This window comes from Sorex araneus, chromosome 2, assembly GCF_027595985.1.
Source record: "Sorex araneus isolate mSorAra2 chromosome 2, mSorAra2.pri, whole genome shotgun sequence".
NCBI classification, from domain to species: Eukaryota; Metazoa; Chordata; class Mammalia; order Eulipotyphla; family Soricidae; genus Sorex; species Sorex araneus.
This window is the reverse complement of record NC_073303.1, coordinates 190,164,571-190,185,771: the sequence shown is the minus strand read 5'-3', so window position 1 is coordinate 190,185,771 and position 21,201 is coordinate 190,164,571. Positions and strand designations below refer to the sequence as shown.

The 21,201-nt window shown below is 44.6% G+C and overlaps 2 protein-coding genes across 11 annotated transcripts in view; one reads left to right on the top strand and one right to left on the bottom strand.

Annotated features, from left to right (window-relative positions):
- Positions 1–9,510: 9,510 nt before the first annotated feature.
- Positions 9,511–11,286, bottom strand: LOC129402272 (uncharacterized). Of its 8 annotated transcripts, XM_055128152.1 has the most exons (4): positions 11,013–11,286; positions 10,143–10,271; positions 9,980–10,063; positions 9,511–9,798 (listed from the first exon to the last, which is right to left on the bottom strand). In XM_055128152.1, the coding sequence occupies exons 1-4, from the start codon at positions 11,284–11,286 to the stop codon at positions 9,701–9,703; spliced, it is 585 nt and encodes a 194-aa protein (XP_054984127.1). In that variant the 3' UTR covers positions 9,511–9,700. The 8 variants fall into 8 exon arrangements, 4 of the variants coding, with proteins under 4 accessions (XP_054984127.1, XP_054984126.1, XP_054984128.1 ...); XR_008628614.1 differs by adding an exon at positions 10,574–10,761 and having other exon boundaries at positions 9,511–10,271; positions 11,013–11,181; XR_008628613.1 differs by adding an exon at positions 10,574–10,754 and having other exon boundaries at positions 9,511–10,271; positions 11,013–11,181.
- Positions 11,287–11,342: 56 nt separating this feature from the next.
- The window catches only part of APP (amyloid beta precursor protein), a 287,309-nt gene continuing 277,450 nt past the window's right edge, over positions 11,343–21,201 (top strand). For all 3 annotated transcript variants that reach the window (XM_055128150.1, XM_055128149.1, XM_055128148.1), the window contains exon 1: positions 11,343–11,538. In XM_055128150.1, the coding sequence (XP_054984125.1) occupies positions 11,482–11,538 (57 nt within the window). In that variant the 5' untranslated portion in view covers positions 11,343–11,481. The remainder of the gene's footprint in view (positions 11,539–21,201) is intronic.

The window sequence follows — 21,201 nt, the reverse complement described above, 5'->3', positions numbered from 1 at the left end:
AGAGCCCTACCTGCTGTACTCTCTCTCTCTCTGTCTCTCTCTCTGTCTCTCTCTCTCTGTCTCTCTGTCTCTCTGTCTCTCTGTCTCTCTCTCTCTCTCTCTCTCTCTCTCTCTCTCTCTCTCTCTCTCTGGTCCTAATCTGATCCTTTCTGACTAAAGGAGTTCGGAAATGAGAGAGAAAAGTTATCTCACCCAACTATCCAACATCTCCTTTTCCAATCTCAGAAAGTGAGAGTTCTCCAAGGTTGGAAAACCAGGATAAAACTATTTGTGGGCTGGAGCAATAGTACAGCGGGTAGGGCGTTTGCCTTGCACGCGGCCGACCCGGGCTCAATTCCCAGCATCCCATATGGTCCCCTGAGCACTGCCAGGGGTGATTCCTGAGTGCAGAGCCAGGAGTAACCCCTGTACATTGCCGGGTGTGACCCAAAAAGGAAAAAAAAAACTATTTGTTAACAGCTTCTCAGTCCCTATGGACCAGTACAGGGTGAAGTTGTGCTGTACTTGGGTTCATGGAAACTAAATATTGCTTTGAATTACAATTACTAAGGATAAATTCGGATAAAATACTTTTTTTAAAAAAGTATGCAATATTCATCACTGTGCTTGCCTGAGTTTCTTTATCTGGATTGGAAAAATATTGATATTAGCCACATCCTAGGAGACTTTTTTTTCATGTTGTCTTTGATATATCATTCATCTACAACATTTTGGAATTTGAAGAGTTTAGTGCTACACCTATGGATGTGTGGAAATCGTTGACTTATTGAAGCCAGTAAGATACATTAAAGCCTAGAGTTAGTTCAGCTCTGTTTAAGAGGAGTGTTTCCCACGACATACTCACAGCATGCCAGGCCACTCCTATATATACTCAGCCAATTGGACCAGAGAGTTCAATGCTAGTGCCTGAGGAGGTACTGTGACCAGCACTGTGCACTGCAGGGACCACTAGGAACACCCCAGCTATGTTTGTGGCTACTAGTGTCACGTTTGGTGGCACCCAAAAGGTCATGAAGTAGCCAGGGTTGAACCAGAATGTGATGTGCTACCAAACCCTATACGATCTCCCCTGACCTCGAGTTTTCCTTTTTTAAAAAAAAAATGGAACAAAATAATTTTATTTAAGGAAATATGAGGAGAGAATAGGAAAAAGTTAGGAGTTCAACTACCTTCTAGACACAACCTGCCTATGTATAGCTTTTGGGCTCCTTTAGAGATTTTGGTAGAAAAGCACCAAGAAATACTAATAGAATCTGATTTTTTTTTTCAATTCCTAACTTCTTCCTAAACAGTTGAGATGGTCCTGCCACAAATGACTTCAAGCAAATCTATGACCTGTTTTCTAATGTAGGCTAAAATTTGAATACGATGTCTTCCAAGATTTCAGCCAAGTCATGCCTCTCGAATTGTTTGAATACCCAGGTCTGTGTTTTCCCATTTTTTCCACTTTGCTTCCATCTGAGTTTACAGTTCCTCTGTGAAAGGAACTGGGTCTGGCTGGTTCCTCCTTTTATTTAGTCAGTGCCTCATGCCAGGCCCCACAAACTCCCCAGAACAAGGTGGTTATTTAGACTCTGGGTTCTGGCAGATTTAGATAACAGGATCTGTTTTCACTGATGGTTGGAAAACAGAGAGGACAACATTCCTTTCTGAGCTTGGATCCTTAAATCTTTACTTGGTTTTCTTTTTTTTTTTTGCTTCAATGATGGGGGCTAACAGAATTTCTTATTTCCCCACCAGTCCTCAGGGAATTTTTCAGTAAGAACTGACTGATGTAGGAAAGTTGTGGAAATTCAGAAATGTTTCTGATCCAAAGAGTTTGACATTTTCCTATGCTTTTGCTTTTCATGTACCCTTTATGAGAAATTTAAGCACAGGTTCCTTGAAATTTATTTGATGTTGGGGCTGGAGAGGTCGTCCAGCTGGTAGGATGGGTTGCTTGCATGTGTCTGACCTGAGCTGTGTCCTCCACATCCTACATAATCCCCAGAGCACCACCAGGAGTAATTTCTGAGTTCAGAGCCAAAAGTATGCCTTGAGCATCACCAGGTGTACCCTCAACCCCCATAAAAAAAAATGAATCGGTTTCCCCAGATTCTCTTTCCTGGAAGTCTTCTCTCATCTTCAGGGAATAGTAGGCACTTTTAAAGGAAAAGATGAAAGGCAACAAGTGTGGTGAACCCAAATCTTAACCTGAAGTTTCATTTTGCACACTTGACGAAACTTTCTCCCTTTTTCACCTGAGAAAATCCGAAGAGAAGCAGTCTCAAATATGAATTGGATTCTGTCTCATCTCTCCCTGAGTCTGGGAAGAAGCTACTCACAGACTTGCACATTTATGTTATAAATATTCAAAGGCTGTAATCCGTGATCTTTCACAGAGCACACATTTTAACCTCTACTTAAACTTTCAAAATTCTTTTATTATGGCATCTGTTATGGTGTTCTTTAAAACCTGTCAGCCTAATGTTTCTGTTTACTTTCTTTATTAACTTATCTTCAAGGTCGTGCATAGACACACCTTCCAGTGGGAGAAAATCTGCTCTCACAAAAATGTACACTATGAACTTTCATTTCTACAAAGATCTTAAGAAATTGCAGCCTGTTAGAATGTCCCCAAAGCAGGAATTCCTGTCCAACATTTATCTCAGAAGTTCATTCACTAAACAAAACTGGAACAAAATCAAACAAAAGACAGAGCAGATGAGCATGTTATTAAATTAAAAATTCAAATTAAATTTAATTCAAATTCAAAATACATGGTTGTAGTAAAAGAATTCGAAGTACTTGAAAGTAAAATGTTAAATTTTATTTAACAACTTATTTGTCAAGCTCATTTGAATACAGAATTCTTTACATAAAATAACACAGTAACATACTAAGTGTAGGTAGTGTAAGTAACATGAACTAGAGTTGCCCAGTACTGACTTTGAAAACTGTGCTGGAAGGTATTATTCTTTGCTTTTCAAAAATTATTTATTCTTATATGTCCAGATATTAGAAGAATAACCTTGAGATCTAAATCATCTGTTTCTCATGCAGGAATATCTATGGTTCATTTCCAAATATTAAATCTTCAAGTGTCTATTTAGGTTTCCAAAGTAAACACTATGCTTATTTGCTTCTTAGTAATGTGCCAACTTTATCTAAAGAGTATTCAGCTCATCTATTGAGGATGAATTACCAATTATCATAGGAAACTCTCTCAGCCGGACTCCCAACAGTCATAGCTCATCTACTTCCCTTTCCCCTTCATCACCATACTCATAATACTTCCTGTAGCATCTACTTTGGGTACTGCAAATTAGAAATAAAATGAATTTCTCCTTCATTAAAAAAATCCCAATGAATAATATGAAGGTGATAACTGAATGACAATTCTCTTCTTCTACCCTTTCTGGCTGTTTTGCCTTTATCTAGCCCTCACCTATGACGTGTAGGGCTGGCCCTGCACAACTATATGTGTTGCATGAGCTCCTCATCTTAGCACATACAAAGCCTTCAATCTTGTTAGTAATGCAGTGTTCTGCCATAATTTTTTTCTTAGTGTTATTAATTTTTACAGTCATAGCTGAAAACCCTATTATATCTTTCTATTCTTCCTGATTCCAATTTTTTATTTTTCAAATTTCCTTCCACCATACCCATTGAATGGGCTTTCTATAGAGATATTAAGCTATATGAGATTGTTATTAGGACACTTATAGTGAGTTCTAGTCCACTGCTGCCCATACCAACTTACCTAAATTCTTCAGCTTCTCAAACACTTGTGCATCCCTCCAGTAGTGAATTCCTACTTACATCAGCCCCATAGAAAACACTCTTGATAGACTTGCTGACATGATCTTTCTTTAAACACTGTCTTCCTCAGTACCATCTCCACACTGTATACACAAAACCCAACCTCCTGGTATTCTTACTTTATTCTCCCAGTGCTATTAAACTGGGACTCTAGGTTTCTTCTGATGAATTCACATACACACAAAAATAATTTACACTAACTTGAACTTATTTATATATGTTTTTTCATTATGCCCCCCTTTTCCCTAATGCTTTTTGCTACATAAATATAGCTCTTTTAGGGAAGTGAATATATTCATTTTTTTTACCCTAGTCACAGTGGAAATGTGAAAATAATGAACTACCAACATTAAATGTTGTCATTACGATGACTTATACTGACTTTAGCTGAAATAAGTGACATATGGGACAACAACTCTTAATTGAGTATTATAGTAAATTGAGTATTTGCTTGAAGACCTGTACCTCGAATGACTACAAAGTGGCACACTGCATGACTACAAAGCTTTTATTCATTTGCTGGTTGGTCTGTGTGTTTGTTTTGCCACCCTGGATGTGGTTTATTGCTCAGGAACACTCAAGGTTGATCGCCCTGACATCATCTCATCCATCTTAAGTTTAGGTAATACTTGTCTGGCTGCAGCCGTCATGAGGGCTTTCATCGTTGAGATACTAATCAGAGTCTCTAGGGTTTCACTATCCTTAAAGAGAAGAACATGAGAGATGAGTTTTAGATAAGATTTGTGTGAAGACAAAGAGATCTATTTACCCAGGAGCATAAACAACCACTCAGCCTCAGTGTTTGTCATCAGTGTTGATGTTGGCCTTGGCCTCAGACTATTTTCTGTACCTGCTCTAAGGACTGACTCTTCTTGACTAGGTGACAGAGGTCCGCCATTCTGCAGGAGATGGCCATCAAACCCTCTCAGTCTTCTGACATCAGGCTCTTTCCAAAGACAAGGCATTTGCAAACAGGATACATGAGTGAGTGTGTGTGTGTGTGTACGTGTGTATATGTGTGTTCATGTATCTTTAACATATCTGACATTAAATATTGGGTGTGGCCAGCATTTGGCCTAATTTATAGCACATAGCCTAATTCTACTGCTTAATCCCTTTTTCTTGCACTCAAGATTGTGTATTGGAATACAAATGAATCGCCTAATAAAAGGATAACCTTGAGTTTGCTCTCATTAAAGGAAAAAAAAAAAAGGTAAATCACTCACAAGCCAGGAATTTTTATTAGCAATACCTTACTGAGGGACCCGCCTAGACAGTACCAGGGTAACTGGCAGTTGCTGGCAAGGTTAATACAAAGTCAAAGTCAGGACTAGTCTGATCACTATTATGAACTTCTGTTCTTTCAAGAGAAGGGCATTGATTTCTATTATCAACTAAACATGGGCTAAGGATCTTTTTAGTTCAACAACACAGTTTTTGATGAGGTGCTATTTTCAGAACAGGAAAATCTGAGAGTTTCATAACTATTTCCAAAACTGATCTGTCAAAGGTAAGCTTTCTCAAAGCCTGAACCCTTTGCCATTATTACATATTGCAGTCCCATTACTATGGTTCACTAAAGATCCAAGCTTGTTTAATGCTTATGCTATATGACTCCACTAAATCTTTCTGATACTGGATTGATTTTCATACTTGTTACCTCTAAGGTAGGCATGTAAAACCTATTTTATTTTTATCTTCTCTCATTTCTTTTTATTTTATAAAGTGTGGGACTATTCTTTTGAATCAGACTTTAGAGCAACCTTGAAATTACCATCATATTTTGAACAAGTTTTGTACACCAGCTGCCAATAGTGGTCCCTGGTTAAACATTTAATTTTGTTGTTCCATACACTTACTACTGAAACACAGCAAGCCTATTTGTAAACTATCAATTATTTGAACTTGAAGATTGTCCCTGAAGTGCTTTTAATGTAATGACTACAAAAAAGAACTAATATGTAATGCACTATACCATGTGAAATATGAGAATACTTCAAGATAGACTAGTAAAGACACATGAGTGTATTCATGACTTAAGAAAAAGAGCAAGTAAATGTCATCTTCTCTGCTTCCACGAAGGTCTTTCAGATATGTGTAGATAAATGGAAGCACTAATGGCTAATTATTCATTTAAATGTTCTTTCTGCCTGGTTATTAAAAAGAAAGGAAAAATCTGATTACATGAAAAACCATGCCCTTCATCAAAATTAAGGATTTATTATGAAAATCTTGAAAGCTACTTATAGTTTAGACTTACGTAGATATTGAAGGCTATCATTAAGATAAAGAACTTAATAATGTCTTTCCATCTTAGAGAAGATAGAAAGCGATGAGAGAAATGAAACTAGCATTTACTTTCAGTCTACAGCAACTGTCATGAAGTTCTTTAAGATGGTGGAAAAAACACCTGAAACTTTCAACAATGCCAGTGATTGGTATGGTGCCAATACTCAATGTCACAGAACCACTATAAAAGGTGCTATAATTCCCTATGCAGTTGGAAGTCTGAGCTAGCCATGGAATCCACATTGTCAAGTAAGATATAGAATCATTCTATTTATGGGTAGTGTTCTGGTTTCTGAAGAACATATCAAGAATCGATTCATGAACTCCATTGATAAAGGTAAAAAAACATCTACTTTCAATCACTCTGATAAAAGAAATGGGAGAATAATCTAAACATTCTGGATGGAATAAAGTGTGTTCTCTCCAAATATGTGAGTCAACATTTGATCCCCAGTAGCTTATAACATGACCATATATGGAGACAGTACTTTTTTTTTTTGGACAGTATTTTTATAAAAATAAAAATAAATTACTCAATTTGGTAACATGGTTATAATGGTGTTAACATTTATAGTTTTGTTGTACAACCTTGGGCATCACCTGGACATCACTAAAATGCCCAGGACTTCCCATCATTGTCCCTCTGTTACTTCTAATTCACTTGTTCCTTTCCTTCCATCCTTCCCACACTGTTTGGATTTTGCAATCCAAGACCAAGGTGATAGGGTTTATAAAGAGGTAGCACTGTAGCACTGTCGCACTGTTGTCCCATTGCTCATTGATTTGCTCGAGCAGGCACCAGTAACATCTCCATTGTGAGACTTGTTGTTACCATTTTTGGCATATAGAATACCCACAGGTATCTTGCCAGGCTCTGTCATGTGGGCGGGATACTCTAGGTACCTTGCCAGGCTCTCCGAGAGGGACAGAGGTATCGAACCCTGGTCGGTCGCATGTAAGACAAACACCCTACCTGCTGAGGTATCACTCTAGTCCATTTAAAGAGGTAGTTAGATTAAAATGAGATCATTAGGGTAGGACCTAATCCAATCTGACCAATGTTCTTAAAAGAAGAGAATAGTTGGGTACACAGAAAGAAAGAGTAAGGGTACATACCCACAGGACAAAAACTGGGTGAAAACATGGCAAAACAGCGGCAATCTGCAAGCCCAGAGGAAGAGAGAGGCTCAGAGAAATTCATCTCTGCAAACACCTTGATCTTGTACTTCCCCTTCCTGCCACACAGAACAAATTAATTTATATTGTTTCAGTCCCCAGCCTGGTATTTTGTCATGGCAGTCCTAGAAAACTGTAGAGATTTTAAATGTCAACATTAAGTCTAAGTTTTGATAAGATTGCCTAAGAAAATCATAAAAGGCCATCTAATTATTTTCAGCACTGGGTAACCATGGGGCGGATAAATTGACTCCTAGTGATCACTATGCAATTTCAACGCATGATGGAGAACAAGAAGAAATCTTCCATTTTCTTATTCTTTATTTTCCCTTGCTGAGTAGAATGATCTTCCAAATGAATTGGGAACAGGAATCATTGGCCATTGGTTATAAAAGTCAAAAATTAATGACAGGATCATAGGGCAACTCCTCATTGCTCCAAATGAGGAACTGCCAGGGGCTGAATAGTCTGTCCTGATCTGTCGCCAGTTAGTGCGATGAAGGTTTGACTTCCAATGCCTCAAAAGATCCCTATGTCAAGAAATAGAGTCTTAAATAGGAAATTCATTAGAAATGGGCTTATTAAGGTGGGTCCTCATTCACTAGGACTAATGGCCTGAGAAGAGGAAATTAGGGTATTGATGACACTGGGGAGTGTGGGGGGAACTATTTGAAGACACAGGGAGAGAACAGCCATCTTCTAGGCAAGAAGAGGGGCTCCAAAGAACCAAGAATCAGCCTGGGTCCAGTAGAGGAGAGATCAGGCACATAGCATGCAGCCAAGACCAGTTAGATCCCTAGTACAGGAATATTACTGAGCCCTGAGCTAGGAATAGCCCCTGAGTACCCCCCACGAGTGGCCCAACCTCCCCGCAAAGAACCATTCTCATCAACACCTTGATTGTTGACCTCCCACAATTGGGAGAAAATACATTTCCCACTGTGGTCCTTCGTCCTGGAAGCTCGAACACACATGTATGAGGGCTGTGCTTTGGGTTCAGATTATAGTTACATTGGGTGATATTTATGGTGCACAGAGACACTCCCTCCCTGCAAACAGAAGATGATGAAGTTGAGTTTTAGCAGCACTATGCATAGAATAGACATGGGAGATAGGGTGTAGCAAGTGTGACCCATTTGATTCTACATGATCAAGTGACTTATTCACTTGCAGAGGTAGGCAACTGACTAGCACTCCGCATTGTAGTAAGTCAAAGTTCTCTTGGAGTTTATACAAAGGAACAGACAAGTTAGCATGCATTTAGAGGTCGCTCTGTGAAAGGAACCAGAAGCTTGTATCATCTACACAACTGCTAAAGGGAGTGTTTGTCTTCACTTGCAAAAAGAAGACCGTAGAGGGAGAAGCATGAAACCTTCTGGCAAATACGGGAACCATTTGCTGTGCTCGAATTATTTGTTCTGCTGGGTGCGGGGCTGCAACCAGGACACCTAGTGGAAGTTTCAAAGAATGGATTTCTATGGGCTAAGAACTTTCGAGAATCCTAACAGGCCCAAGAGAGAAGGCACAGTCTGATGAGCTAAGGAATGTTGCACACGCTGGGACATTTAGCCCTAGGCGGGTGATGCCCTTGGGGCTATCCCAGTGTTGAAGTGGTTGATCCTTCTCTAGCATTGTAGGGGCCTAACTCGTGAAAGTGGTTAGATCCCCCTGCTTCACACCCCTCCCCACCCCCACCCCAACACACACCCCTGCTCTAGAGGCAGGAAATGAATGTCATTCAAGGCAAACAGTAGCTGAGAAGTGGCATTAGATTTTCTAAGCAAGGATGGAACAGGAGAAAACGTATGGAATGTCCATCATTCTGACAGTCCTTGGCTAATCATCTTCCCCCAGGGGAACATTCTGCCCAGAGATCATGTGAAAGGGGTGGATTTCATCAGTGAAAGGGAAACTGCGAAATCACCGGACTTTTTTTTTTTTTATAGATTACAACCTCGTCTTTTTATTTTTGAACGTCATGTTTCAATAAAAGGCCTCCTTTAAACGGCTTTCTCATTCCTGGGACTGGCTTCATGGGTGGGCACATTTGTCCAGTCACACAGCACCCAGCTTCAGAGGGGAGCCTGAGTCTAAAATTCTTCTTTGGGGGAACTGGAAAGGCAGGAGTGCATGCTTGCACTTAGGAGACCAGGGTTTGATCCCGGCGCTGCAGAATTTCCCCCCCCCCCCCACCGCCACCCCCATAACTGCCAGGGAAACACAAACACAATTCTCAACTTCCAAATATTTTATTTTGCACTGGACCCTGTGGACGTTCTAGCAGTTCCTGCTTCCCTCTGATCTTCAAATCGTCCCCCCTCCCCTTTCACTTGGTTTTCAGATACTTTTTGATCACTCAGATCAACCTGGGGGAAATACTGGGAGGAATTGTGGGGGTGAGTGATGTGTTTGAAAAGCTACTGGGATTCTGCTGTCACTGAGGCTTTCCCTGATGTCCAAACTTCATGTCACTTGCTGTCAGCTCTGGGAGAGGTTCTTGAGCTTCGGTTTCCTGTCTTCTTCCTGGGGATACTAAACATAAGGTCCTCCATGGTAGACATTAAATGGCATAAACCTCATAAACATATATTGCATCATAATGGATATTTGTTGATGCTTTGCTGAGGCCATTCAAAGGACATGGGGTGCATGGGGAGATAATCCAAGGGTTTGGGGGATTGGGTGTGTGGCAGGCAAAAGGGCAGAAGACGACCTTTAGGGAACTGGCAGATCCATGCAGACTTCTCGGGATAGAAATCTGCATCTTCCTGAGTCATGGTCCCACGGTTCTTGATACCTTCAGCCAAGTGCAGTGACAGGAAAGAAAAGGACAGGCTTCAGAGCACCCTAACAGAGGCAAAGTCAATCCCTCCTACCTGATTCCACTAGACCCTCTGTGGGCAGCGCTTTGGTGACCGATGCTTTTAGGTCCAGAGCAGCATAGCTATTTGGGCAGTTCAAGATCATTCTTAAGAAAGCGGGGCACTGAACGTCCAGTCCTGCATCTTGGAGAAGATGTAGAAGGTTGATGCCTTCGAGCTAGGACAGATATAATGAACAGCAAGGGCAGAAACCAGGCCGGGGGGAGGAAAAGGGACCGTCTCTCAAGATCCTTTCCTCTTATTTCCCCTGCATCCCTCCTTTCCAAGAGACGTTTCATCCTTGACTGCTTTGAAAAGAAAAAAAAAATTCCTGCTGTGCGTCTCCTACCCCCCCAAAAAAAACCTCAAATGAACTATCTTTCAAAAAGAGACGACAAATAAAAACATCAACTAACAAGACTAACTCCCCAACCCTTCAAGCCCACCCTTCTTTCAAGGAGAACTAAGTGGGTCGCCCGGTTCTTGGCGGCTAGGCCGGTGCCTTCTTGGCTTCCTCCGGGTGATGCTAAAGATAGAAATTCCAGGTGGCTCGTGGTGGTGGCTGCAGTTGATGGGGATAACGCGGGGATGCTTCGGTGCTCTGAACCCGCTGAGAAATTCTATAACCTTAAAGCTCGAGGGGGAGAGGAGAGAGAGAGAGAGAGAGAGAGAGAGAGAGAGAGAGAGAGAGAGAGAGAGAGAGAGAGAGAGAGAGAGAGAGAGAGAGAGAGAGAGAATTGCAGCTGAAAAAAAAAACGCACCCCAGCAGCAGCAGCAGCCCCGAATACAAACCACATCCCAGGAGAGTGGATGAGTCAAGCTCACGCGAACGTGCAGGGAGCGCTCCCCGACTTTCCCCAAACCCCAGAACGTCCTAGAACTCACCTTTCCCGGCGCCCGCAGCGACCTCCCCCGCGTCCCGGGGCCTCTCCCTCTTACTGCACCGGCTGGTGCATCCAGGTGGACCTGCGTCCGGGAGGCGGGGGAGGCTGTCGGAGGGGCGCCCGGGCAGCCTTGGGGCGCGCTGCACCTGTGGGCTCCCCGGGGCGCGGGCCTCTCCCCCCCCTCCTTCCCATTTCCCCGGGGCGGGCGCCCGGGCGCAGTTTCCCGACGGCTCCGCTAGGGGTCCCTGTCGGGCGCCGCGCGGGGCGGGCCGCATCAGCTGACTCCGCCGGGCTCCGCGCCCAGCCGCCGCGCTCGGGCTCCGTCAGTTTCCTCGGCGGCCGGAGGAGCGCGAGCAGCGGCCGGCGGCGGCGGAGGAGGAGCGCGAGCGCGGGGGCCCGGGAGACCACGGCAGCCGAGGCCCGGATCGCACTCGCACGGCAGCGCACAGGGGGCCCGGCGCACGGTCGCGATGCTGCCCGCTTTGGCACTGGTCCTGCTGGCCGCCTGGACGGCTCGGGCGCTGGAGGTGGGTGCTGCGTCTCGGAGCCGCGGGGCTGGGGCGAACTCACCCCGCAAGCCCCCCCCCACCGCCTCATCTTTGCACCCAGGAAAGCCGATGAGAGAGGTTGGGGGTAGGGGGAGAAGATACTCCAGGGGGACCCCCCTTTCCCCATCTTCCCTCCGCGCCTGACGCCCCCGCCGGCGGGCGCCCTGCGCATCCATCTCCGCCTCGGGCCCAGCCCTGCCCAGAGACCCGGCGAGAGGGAGCTGGCGAGGGCTCCCGGGTGGCGCGGGTCCCCGGCGATCGGGGACCAGACGTGGGGGTTGTGGGGGTGGGGGAAGGCGATCCAGGAGCCGAGTCCTCCGGGCCGGGGACCGGGAGAGTCGCCCCGATGGGGGGCAAGGTGGAGGGGGAAGGGAAGAGGGAGCACGTGGGGGCAAACCCCGAAAACGCAGCGTCCCCGGGATATCGTGTCCCGGGCGCCGCGCCGCTGCCCTGCCCTTTCTCTCGTGGCCCTGGAGACCAGGAGGTTAGCCGGGGCTGCTTGGGGAAGCAGGGTCCCCCCCTGACCCCACGAACCCCTCAGCCCCCCACCCCCACGCTCGCCGCCACCACCACCACCACCACCACGAACCCTTCGGCTTTCGCCTTTTCTGCCCGCTGCATCCTCCCCGTGGCGCGCCCAGCACCCCTGCCCCGCCGGTCCTCCGCCTCGGCTCCCCTGCCCAGCGGCGAGTCCGGGGACCCCCCTCCCCACCCGGGTCGCGCGCCTCCTTCCGCAGGCAAACTTTGTGCATTTCTGCGTCTCCCTTTTGTGTTAAGTTACGAGAGACGGGAGGAGGGTGGGGAGGGTTGAGGAGGGGAGGAGGGGGTGGTGGTCAGACACCCAACCAGTCACCCCTCCCTGCCCCCCCACCCCACCCCCCGCCCCAACCTTCCCCGAGCCCGGACGTCCCGGACGTTCGCTCGCACCTCCAGCTCTTTCCGGGAGAGGGACAAGGGCCCCGGGAACAAAAGCCGCGACACCCCGCCCTCGCCAGCCCCGGGCTGCGCCGCGACCGTCTGTGCGCCCCCCGAGCCTGGCGCCCCATCCATCCCCTCTCCGGGCGTTGCGCGTCCGTCCCGGAGTGGGGGGGGGGGACGGCGGGGGAAGGGGAGAGGCGGGGGTGCTCCCGGGGCAGCCCTGCCCCGGCCGCAGCCGAGCCCCCATCACCTCCCAGGCTCCCCGATTGCGTCCCGCTCTGCAAAGTCGTGCCGGGAGACGCTGGCCGGGAGTGGGGTGTGCATGTGGGAAAGGGCAGCTGCGGGCTGGCCAACCCCCCTGAGCTCGCCCCTCCAGGGCATCAAAGGCAGCGTTTGCGGAGCCAGCGGCCTCCGCCCTGGCAGCGCGGGGCAGGCGGGTTTAGCGAACCTGGCGGGAGGGGGGGAGGCGCACGGGCTCCTCGGGGGTCTTTTTTTTTTTTTTAGGGTGCACATTTAAAGGAGGGAATTGAGTGAAGACTAAGACGGAGAAGATGGCGCCTCTGCAGTGCAGCAAAGAAAAGCTGTGTGGAGGCTGCAGCCTGGCGAAATCCACCCACCGCTAGGTGTATAACAAGTCTTCCCCATTCATCCAACTCCGAAGCGTTCAGCCAAAGGCTGGGCAAAACGACTCATTTTTTTTTTCTTTTTTATCTAAAGAGGCTTGGAAGTTCTTGGGGGTCGCCGTGAGGGCACGAGAAGGTTGCGTTTTGCAGCGGTGGGATTTCCTATTAGGTAGTTTTCCATTTGCAACCTCCCCTTGCTGGGTTTTACATTCCTTTTTTTTTTCTCCCCCTACCTCATGGTAATTTTCCAAAAAAGCAATTTCCGGATAAATGTTTTCTGGGAATTCCACTTAGCTCTTCAGACCCGCACACCATTATGGGTTTTCAGACCCTCATTTACAAGGTCATTGAACTTTTTTTTTTTTTTTTTTTTGGCCATCTACCTCTTACCTACAAGTGGCTCTGGACTCCCATTATGGCCAGTTAAAACAGGTTGTCCTAAGAATTCAGGCATTTGGTTTTCCATATTTAAAGGATGCATTTAATTAAGGGAACTCTGATTTCGGATGAGTTAAATTTGTGCCTACATTTGTTTCAGATTTTCTGAGAGCTTTACCATACATTCAAAAACAAGTAATAATAGAATACCAGAGCCTTTATATTTGAGGGTTCTGTTCAGAAGGCAAATATTTAACTTTTGGAGCAGTGTTTGCTCTGTATAGAAGAGCCATGTGTAAGTAAATATGATTCAGATTTGGGTTTTTGAGGCCAGTATTATTTCATTTATTTGCTTTCTGCCATCTTTTGGGGATATTTTGACCGACTCTTGTCAACTCCTTCCAAGAGTCACATTAGACCTTTTTGTAGGCATTGATTGATGGATAGTTTTCCCTCTAATGAGGCATAAGAGGGATTTATCCAGCTATATCTTTCCCCTCTGGAAAGATGTAATTGTGAGTTGACTGTCTTTTACGAGGCTTAGAAAAACAGGCCTGCCCTGGATGGCTCTTAAATAATAATAATAATAATAATGGGACAGCGATTATGGGATAGCTTGACTTTGGAGGGTAAGTGTTATGTACTGGATTAAGAAATTTGCCTCATGAATTGAGAGTATGTATGTTTACTTAAACTTGCTTCCTCTTGTTTTATTTTTCTATATTGGGGGATTAAGCCTAATTACAGTTATCGACTTCGCTGGTGCTAATTCGCAGATCGTGGATACCTACTTCGTGACTAATGCTACGCTGCTCTCAGCACTGCTCAGATGTGATTGCGGTCTCGAAGGAGTTGCTGTGTCTTTCTAATCAATGGGAAGCCATGATAATGGGCAGGACACAAAAGCTTCTCTCTTGTCACCCTCGCCAGTGCCAGTGGAGGCTCCTGACAGGCACTAACTTGTGAGGCGATTAGTGCAGCAGAGAAGGACTCCAAGTAGAATAATGAGCCCTGGCGCTGATTGAGGAAATGTAAAGAAACCAGCAACTAAATAGATCACCAAGTTAGAGTGAGAACAGCTTGTTCTTTAAAAAAAAAAAATAATAAAAGGAAAAAAAAAGAAAGAACAGAAGGAAAAACGAAGTAACATGTTTCATTAAATGTTGGTTTGGAGGAATATGGAAAGGTTATGCTTCTGGCAAAGACTTTCTCCCATTCTCTGTTGCATAAGGTATACGAGAGACTGCTATGTGGATACTTGTATGAAGAAGCTTGTTAGTAATTCTAGAAATTAATAGAGTCATTTTGAACCTTTCTCGTGACCACTGAATCAAGAAGTTAGTCAAATTCAGTAGAAACCTACCTTTGAGTTTTGCAAATTTCAAGGGCCTGGGGACATTCTTTGACCTGAGGAACTTAAAACGCTACATACTTTAATATTGTTCTTTAGTCTTTATCACAAATGCAACAAGAAATCTCACACTTGAAATATAGGTTCCAGGACGTAAGATTACGTTTGTGTACCTCTCACTTCCAACCCTCCCTCACCCCCTTCTCCTAAGGAAGTTTTCAGAGCCAATAAGATAAAATCATTTCCTTTATAAAGATTATAAAAGAAAAGACAAAGTGTTAAATACCAACAGGAAAAGTACAGATTAAGTGGTCTACCCAGGAAAGGTGTTACAGCATGAACATCTCTATTTAAGGAGTAAATGAACAATGGGATGAGATAATCTTCGAGAATTTCCTGGTAGTTCTTTTCCAGTCGGCTATGCATCCCATTCTGGGGCATAGAACTCAAGGCTTTGTATTTACCGTCTTAATTGCAGTCCCACCCGTCCACATCAACCCCTGTGCCCCCAAACACCACACCTCGCCCCATTGTACATGCACCTGCTTGGCGCCTGAGGTTTGAAGGGGTGAGATGTTTGTCTTCATCTTCTCTCGTCTTCCTGCTTTTGAGGTGCTGGCAAGGTTGTTCAGTAACAAAGAATGAGGTAGCGTAGAATTTGGTTTCAGTAATCTTTCTGCCTCTTCTTTATGGCACTTACATTGATTCTCTCTGGGGGCCAACCCCCAGCTCACTGTACAGAAAATAGAGCAGAGGATACAACGGTATCCTTTGGGATACTTCTTGAAGTGGGGGAAGACAGACACTAAGTGAATCATTGTAAACGGTCCTCAGGATCCCCGACGGACACTGAGACTGGAAGGAAAGGCACACGCTAGAGCCGGGAGGGGATTGGGAGTTTCTGTAGGAGAGCTCTGATTGGGTGCCATTGTGAGTCTTGGGGAATTTTGATTGGGTATTTTAAGGTGCTCCTGCAGAGCTCTGATTAGGTGCCGTAGTGGGTCTTGGGGAACTCTGATTGGGTATTTTAAGGTGCTCCTGGAGAGCTCTGATTGGGTGCCTTCACTGGGTCTTGGGGAACTTTGATTGGGTATTTTAAGGTGCTCCTGCAGAGCTGTGATTGGGTGCCTTAGTGGGTCTTGGGGAACAATGATTGGGGATTTTAAGGAGATCCTGGAGAGCTCTGATTGGGTGCCTTCAGTAGGTCTTGGGGGACTCTGACTGGGTATTTTAAGGTGATCCTGAGGAGCTCTGATTGGGTATCTTCAGTGGGTCTTGGGGAACTCTGATTGGGTATTTTTAGGTGGCTCCTGAGAGCTCTGATTGGGTGTCTCCAGTGGGTCCTGAACTGAGGGCATAGGTGAGGATTAAGGTTGTCGCTGAGCCACAACAGCAGATGGCGAAGAGAGCCCGGCCGGGTTAGCTTCTGTTTTTTTTCCGGGTAGGCTTCTGCCTGTCCACGTTCTTCTGGACTGTGAAATCATTCCCTTTGTGTCATGGCGTCCCAGTGGCAGATGTAGGGAGTGGGCTGGGGCATGCTGCGTGCCATCTTCCGCACACCCTGGGAAGTGCTGTCTCCCGGTATCACCCAGCCTTTATCCGGTCACATCCTCGGTGGCTGGAGGCAGGTGGTGGGGTGCAGAAGAAGTGAAAGGGAAGGAATGCGAGTGTTTCCCAAAAGGAGCACAAGTTTAGCCGACAACATATTTCTTAATGATCTTGAGCTCTAAAAAAGAAAGCAAACAGTACTAAGTACCAAACTGAATTTGGAAATGGAGTACAGGGTGAAAAGGCAAATGGTATGTAATGATTTCTTCAGTTTAGTGCGGATTGATTACAAGAAGATATTAGTAATCACTGTATTTGTAGCAAAACATTATTGGTTTTCTTTGGGGGAGGGAGGGGCCGGTGAATGTTCCCCTTCAGGTACAGCCCGGTGAAGAGCGATGTTTTACTCTGTGATATTTTTAGAAATGAATATTCATCAAAAATAGAATTGGAATGACTGTTCTGGGGATAAACGGTTTCTTTCTCTTTTAGAAGTCATTGTTTAAAGTGAAACATTTATTGTTTGAGAAAATGAATTGCTCATCATTGTTAGTTCGATGAGAAAGTGATGCTTTATAGATCGCTCATGGGGACTAAAGACTGGCTCACACGTATGAAGTATTAGTTGCCGTCGGGAGGAAAGAAGCTTTTCATAAAAACATTTTGTTGGTGTGACCGTTTTGAAGAAGCAGCCAATATCGGTTTGGCTTGAAGTATAGTATCTTACGAAAGAAGGTAGAGATGGGAAGGGGAGGCCTGGGATAGTTTTAAGTGCCCACTCTTTGCAAAGTAGTGGATCTGTTCCCATGTTCATTTTGATTTCGTTTGTTACTTGCAGTTTTAAACTGCCCAAAGGTCCCGGGCCTGTCACCTGTTCAGGGAAGTGAGCATTGCAGTAGGACCAAGATCCCAGACCTGGATAACCTGGGCTTGAAGTTTAGTTCTGTTCTCTCAGAACTTACACTGTAGTTCCTCTGAGCCTCAGTTGATCGCTTTGCAAAATGGGAATATTGACGTGACGACTGTTGACGTTCAGGTTAATAGACACGTAAAATGCTTGGAACAACACAGGAGGGAACATGCCTGCCATGATGTCACATGTTTAAGAATTGCCCGTGGGTTACCCTTATGATGTCCAGATGTTAAATGGAGAAGCTGAAGTCTGACACACAACCGAACGTTGGGGACAGATTGCCCTGAAGGCTAGTACGCCATGTCAGAGACCCATTTTATCCCGGGCATTGCATGGTGTTCTCTGCAAACATTTTCTGGACTCATTTCTGAGCAACGAGCCAGGAGTAGCCCTCTGAGTACTGGCTGGGGGTGGGGAAGAACAACAACTGCAGGGTTAGACTATTCCCTGCAGAGAATTTAAATTTAAACGATCTTAAAATGATCATTTGCAGACACTGGGGAGAGAGAGAGTCCAGAGGGCAGAATGCTTGCTGTGTGTGAGGCCAGCTTGGTTTCATCCTCAGCAACCCATATGCCCCGCACCCACCTTCAAGGAGTGATCCCTGAGTGCAGAGTCAGAAGTAAGCCTGGAACACTGCTAGGTATGACCCCATTTTTTTTAAGTGGACATTGCAACTTTAGGGATATGACTCAAGTGGTAGAGAGAGCACGTGGCTGGTACGTGTAAGGTCCTGAGTTTGAGCCCGGGTACAAACATGCGACACCCGCTCAAGCCCTGTTGGGAAGGGTGTGTAGGTCCTCAACATTGACTGTGGGGTAGTGAATCTCACCAACACCCCCCCTACACACACACACACACACACACACACACACACACACATAGCCTCCCACACCCAAAATCTCACAGCTGGGCGTGGTCTTGCGTCAAATAAAAAGGTATTGTAACTAAGCATTTTAGAGCATCGGCAGTAAAATTTTATTTGTTCAATGTATTTTATGTTTCTGTCGACTTCTGGGAAAACAACTCAAGCTCACCGGAACATTTCAGCAGTCCAGAAACGTGTTAAGAGCAGCAGTTTAGACACACATGCAAAAGGTCTTTTCCTAGTGTGTCGCATGCTGGCAGCTTGCCACACATGTCTCATACGGGCCCGCTCATAGGCAGGCTCGATTATTAACTCAGCTGTTTGTTGACTATCAGCGCTGTGCAGAGAGCCGTGAACAAACTGCGTTCCATTTTAGTGGACATCTTTTCTAGAAAAGAGAATCAACAAGGCCTGCCAGGTGAGGCAGAAGTGGGAGACGGCTAAAGCCACCCAGAGAATCGGGGGTGTGAGGATGGAAATGAAATGAACTTCTCCAGCGCAGGAGGCACCCTTTTAAACAAGCAGCCTACTGCAGAAGACTATTTCTGTGGGAAATTAGTTTTCAAAATTAAACGAAAGGCAAGGAACTGACATGCAGTGCTTTCACTTTTTCAAGATGTATGAGGCTCTATTGCTTCATAAAAGGCATGTCTAATGAGCGAGCCATTTTGCTCTTTTTAAAATACATTTTTTTTTCCCTACTGGATGATCTCACTCATCACAGGGTAGAAGAGCGAGACAAAACAAGGAAATGGTTACTAGGGAACAATGACAAACTTGGCCTTGGGTTACAAAACTCGGATTACCAAGCAGAGGAGTGGGGTGGAAGGTCTTGTAGGAGAAATAAAGAAGAAGAGGAGGAGCAACATAACGACACCGGTGGAGGGTCTGGGGCGTTTTAATGGGGGGGAAGTAGAATCCCTCCATCAAAACCATAAACATTATCACTCTTCTAACCATGTTACCTAACTTGTAGTCGAATTAAATTGAAAACTTAAGTTTGCCGTCACAACCTCAAAACTCGACCAGTGCTATTTGAGATGGCATAAGACGCCAGGCATGATTTTGTGGCTGAAATCTCATGAACACATGGGACCAGTGAGATAGAAGAGCAGGGAGGATCTTGCCTGGCATACAGCCCACCCAGGTTGGATCCCTGGCACCACATTTGGTACCCCAAATCTACCAGTAGTCATTCTTAAGAGCCCGGTGTAAACCCTGAACACCACCGGGTGTGGCATTCCCACCTCCCCAAAGGAACACATCAAAGAATGCATTAGCAAGGTCCCAAGAAATCCTCAGGAGTTTTTTTTTTCCTACAAGCTCCTGTATGGAGGGAGGATGTAAGAGACTGGAATTATTTTTGGAATCGACCTTCTGCTTAGAGGAGAGACCGGGAGCAGGAGAACCGAGATGATGCAGTTCCAGATGTTGGCTCAGTGAGCGCCAACTAGAAATAAGCAAGGTAGACTTTTTGAAAAGGAAAGGAATCACAAGCCTTGTTCTTTCACTTAAAAGTTTTTATTTCAAATTTTAAAAATTTTATTTAGTTACCACCGTGAATTACAGTGTTGTTTTTTGTTTTGTTTTGTTTTGTTTTTTTGTTTTTAATGTGTGGGTTTCAGGCATAAAGTGATCCAGCATCAATCTCTTCACCATTGCTCACTTCCGGATGTCCCGTTTCCCCTCCCACCCACAGGCTGTCGTTACATGACAGACCCTTTTTCACTGTGTTTGGTGCATGTTGCTGAGAGGGTTTCATGCTAACACTTGACCATCTTTCAGCACCTCCTCCCTCTCCCGGTTGAACGCTTCTCTCTCCCATTAGCTTTTTTGTAGAAAAACAGATTCAAGACTTCACAAGGTCTTGCTCTTTGTATTCCTAGTTCCCAGATGGTCTCTTCTTTCTCCCTCCCTTCTCCCATCAAGTTAAGTGCTGTTAGTCTGGGATTTGATTCAGCAAATTGTGTTACCTTCTGTGTGTGTGTGAGATTTATTTTATAAATATGAAATCGTTCTTTGCAGGACTTTCTTACAGAACACACTAAATTGCCTTGTACTCTGAAATTTGCTTCCAGAGAAACCCACATGTTGTCTGGACTGAAGCATCTAAGACACCCTCCTAGGAAAGAGACAATATTGGCTTTTTAGGGTACCTTTAAAGGATACTTAGGAGAGTCAGACATTTGCAATATGAAGAAAACTCATTTGTAGTAATTGAAGGAATTACTTTTGGTGCTTTGTTAAAAGTTAAAGGTTTGATGAGTGTAATATGATTTGACCCCTCTGAGACATTTTACAGGAAGAAAGTGGAGCCTTAATACCGCCCTTGAGACGCTGCTGTGCTTTAGGCCTGCCCTCCACCCCCCAGTTACTACAAACTCATTTGTTCAGTGTTTCCTTGCCCATGCTTTGATTGCAATAAAATTAATGAGGTGACATCATTTTTATTTTTTAATCAAAAATATCTGCTGAAGCCTTATTAGTACTCCGAAAGGATTAATTTTTTAAGATTTTTTAATGTCAGCTTCTATGCTGGATACATTTTTAGATGCATGACGATGATTTTACTAATATTGCTTAATTCTTTTGTTTATTTATTTGTTTAAGAGTTCTGCATTTATTTAGTATATGATAAAGTTTTACATCACAAATAACAGGGATGTAAACAAGTTAACAAATTATTAATCAGTTTTTAATAATACATATATTTAGAAAAAAACTTTTTCTGAATCTATGTGCCAAAATTTTAGATTAAATAATTTACATGTTTTTAAATCCTAGAGTATTAAAAGACAAAATAGATGAATATTTACATAATGCATGAATCTTGAGAACCTCAAATCATCAATTCTTTTATTTGTAACAGAATTGGTACACATGACAAAATTGGTTAAATGCTATTAACCACATTTATACTGGTTTTTTTTTAACTCCCACAAATTTTTTTTTTTTGGCTGTTTGGATCACACTTGGCTATGCTCAGAGGTTACTCCTGGCTCTGCACTCAGGAATTACTCCTGGCGGTGCTCAGGGGACCATA

What these genes read in the sequence shown, in the direction of transcription:
- LOC129402272 (XM_055128151.1), bottom strand. Translation starts at nt 11,286, where the DNA reads ATGCGGCCCGCCCCGCGCGGCGCCCGACAGGGACCCCTAGCGGAGCCG. An exon ending in CGCTGCGGGCGCCGGGAAAG is followed by an intron (nt 10,272 to 11,012) that starts GTGAGTTCTAGG and finishes ATCTTCTCCAAG; the next exon opens with ATGCAGGACTGGACGTTCAG. An exon ending in AGAGGGTCTAGTGGAATCAG is followed by an intron (nt 10,064 to 10,142) that starts GTAGGAGGGATT and finishes ACTTGGCTGAAG; the next exon opens with GTATCAAGAACCGTGGGACC.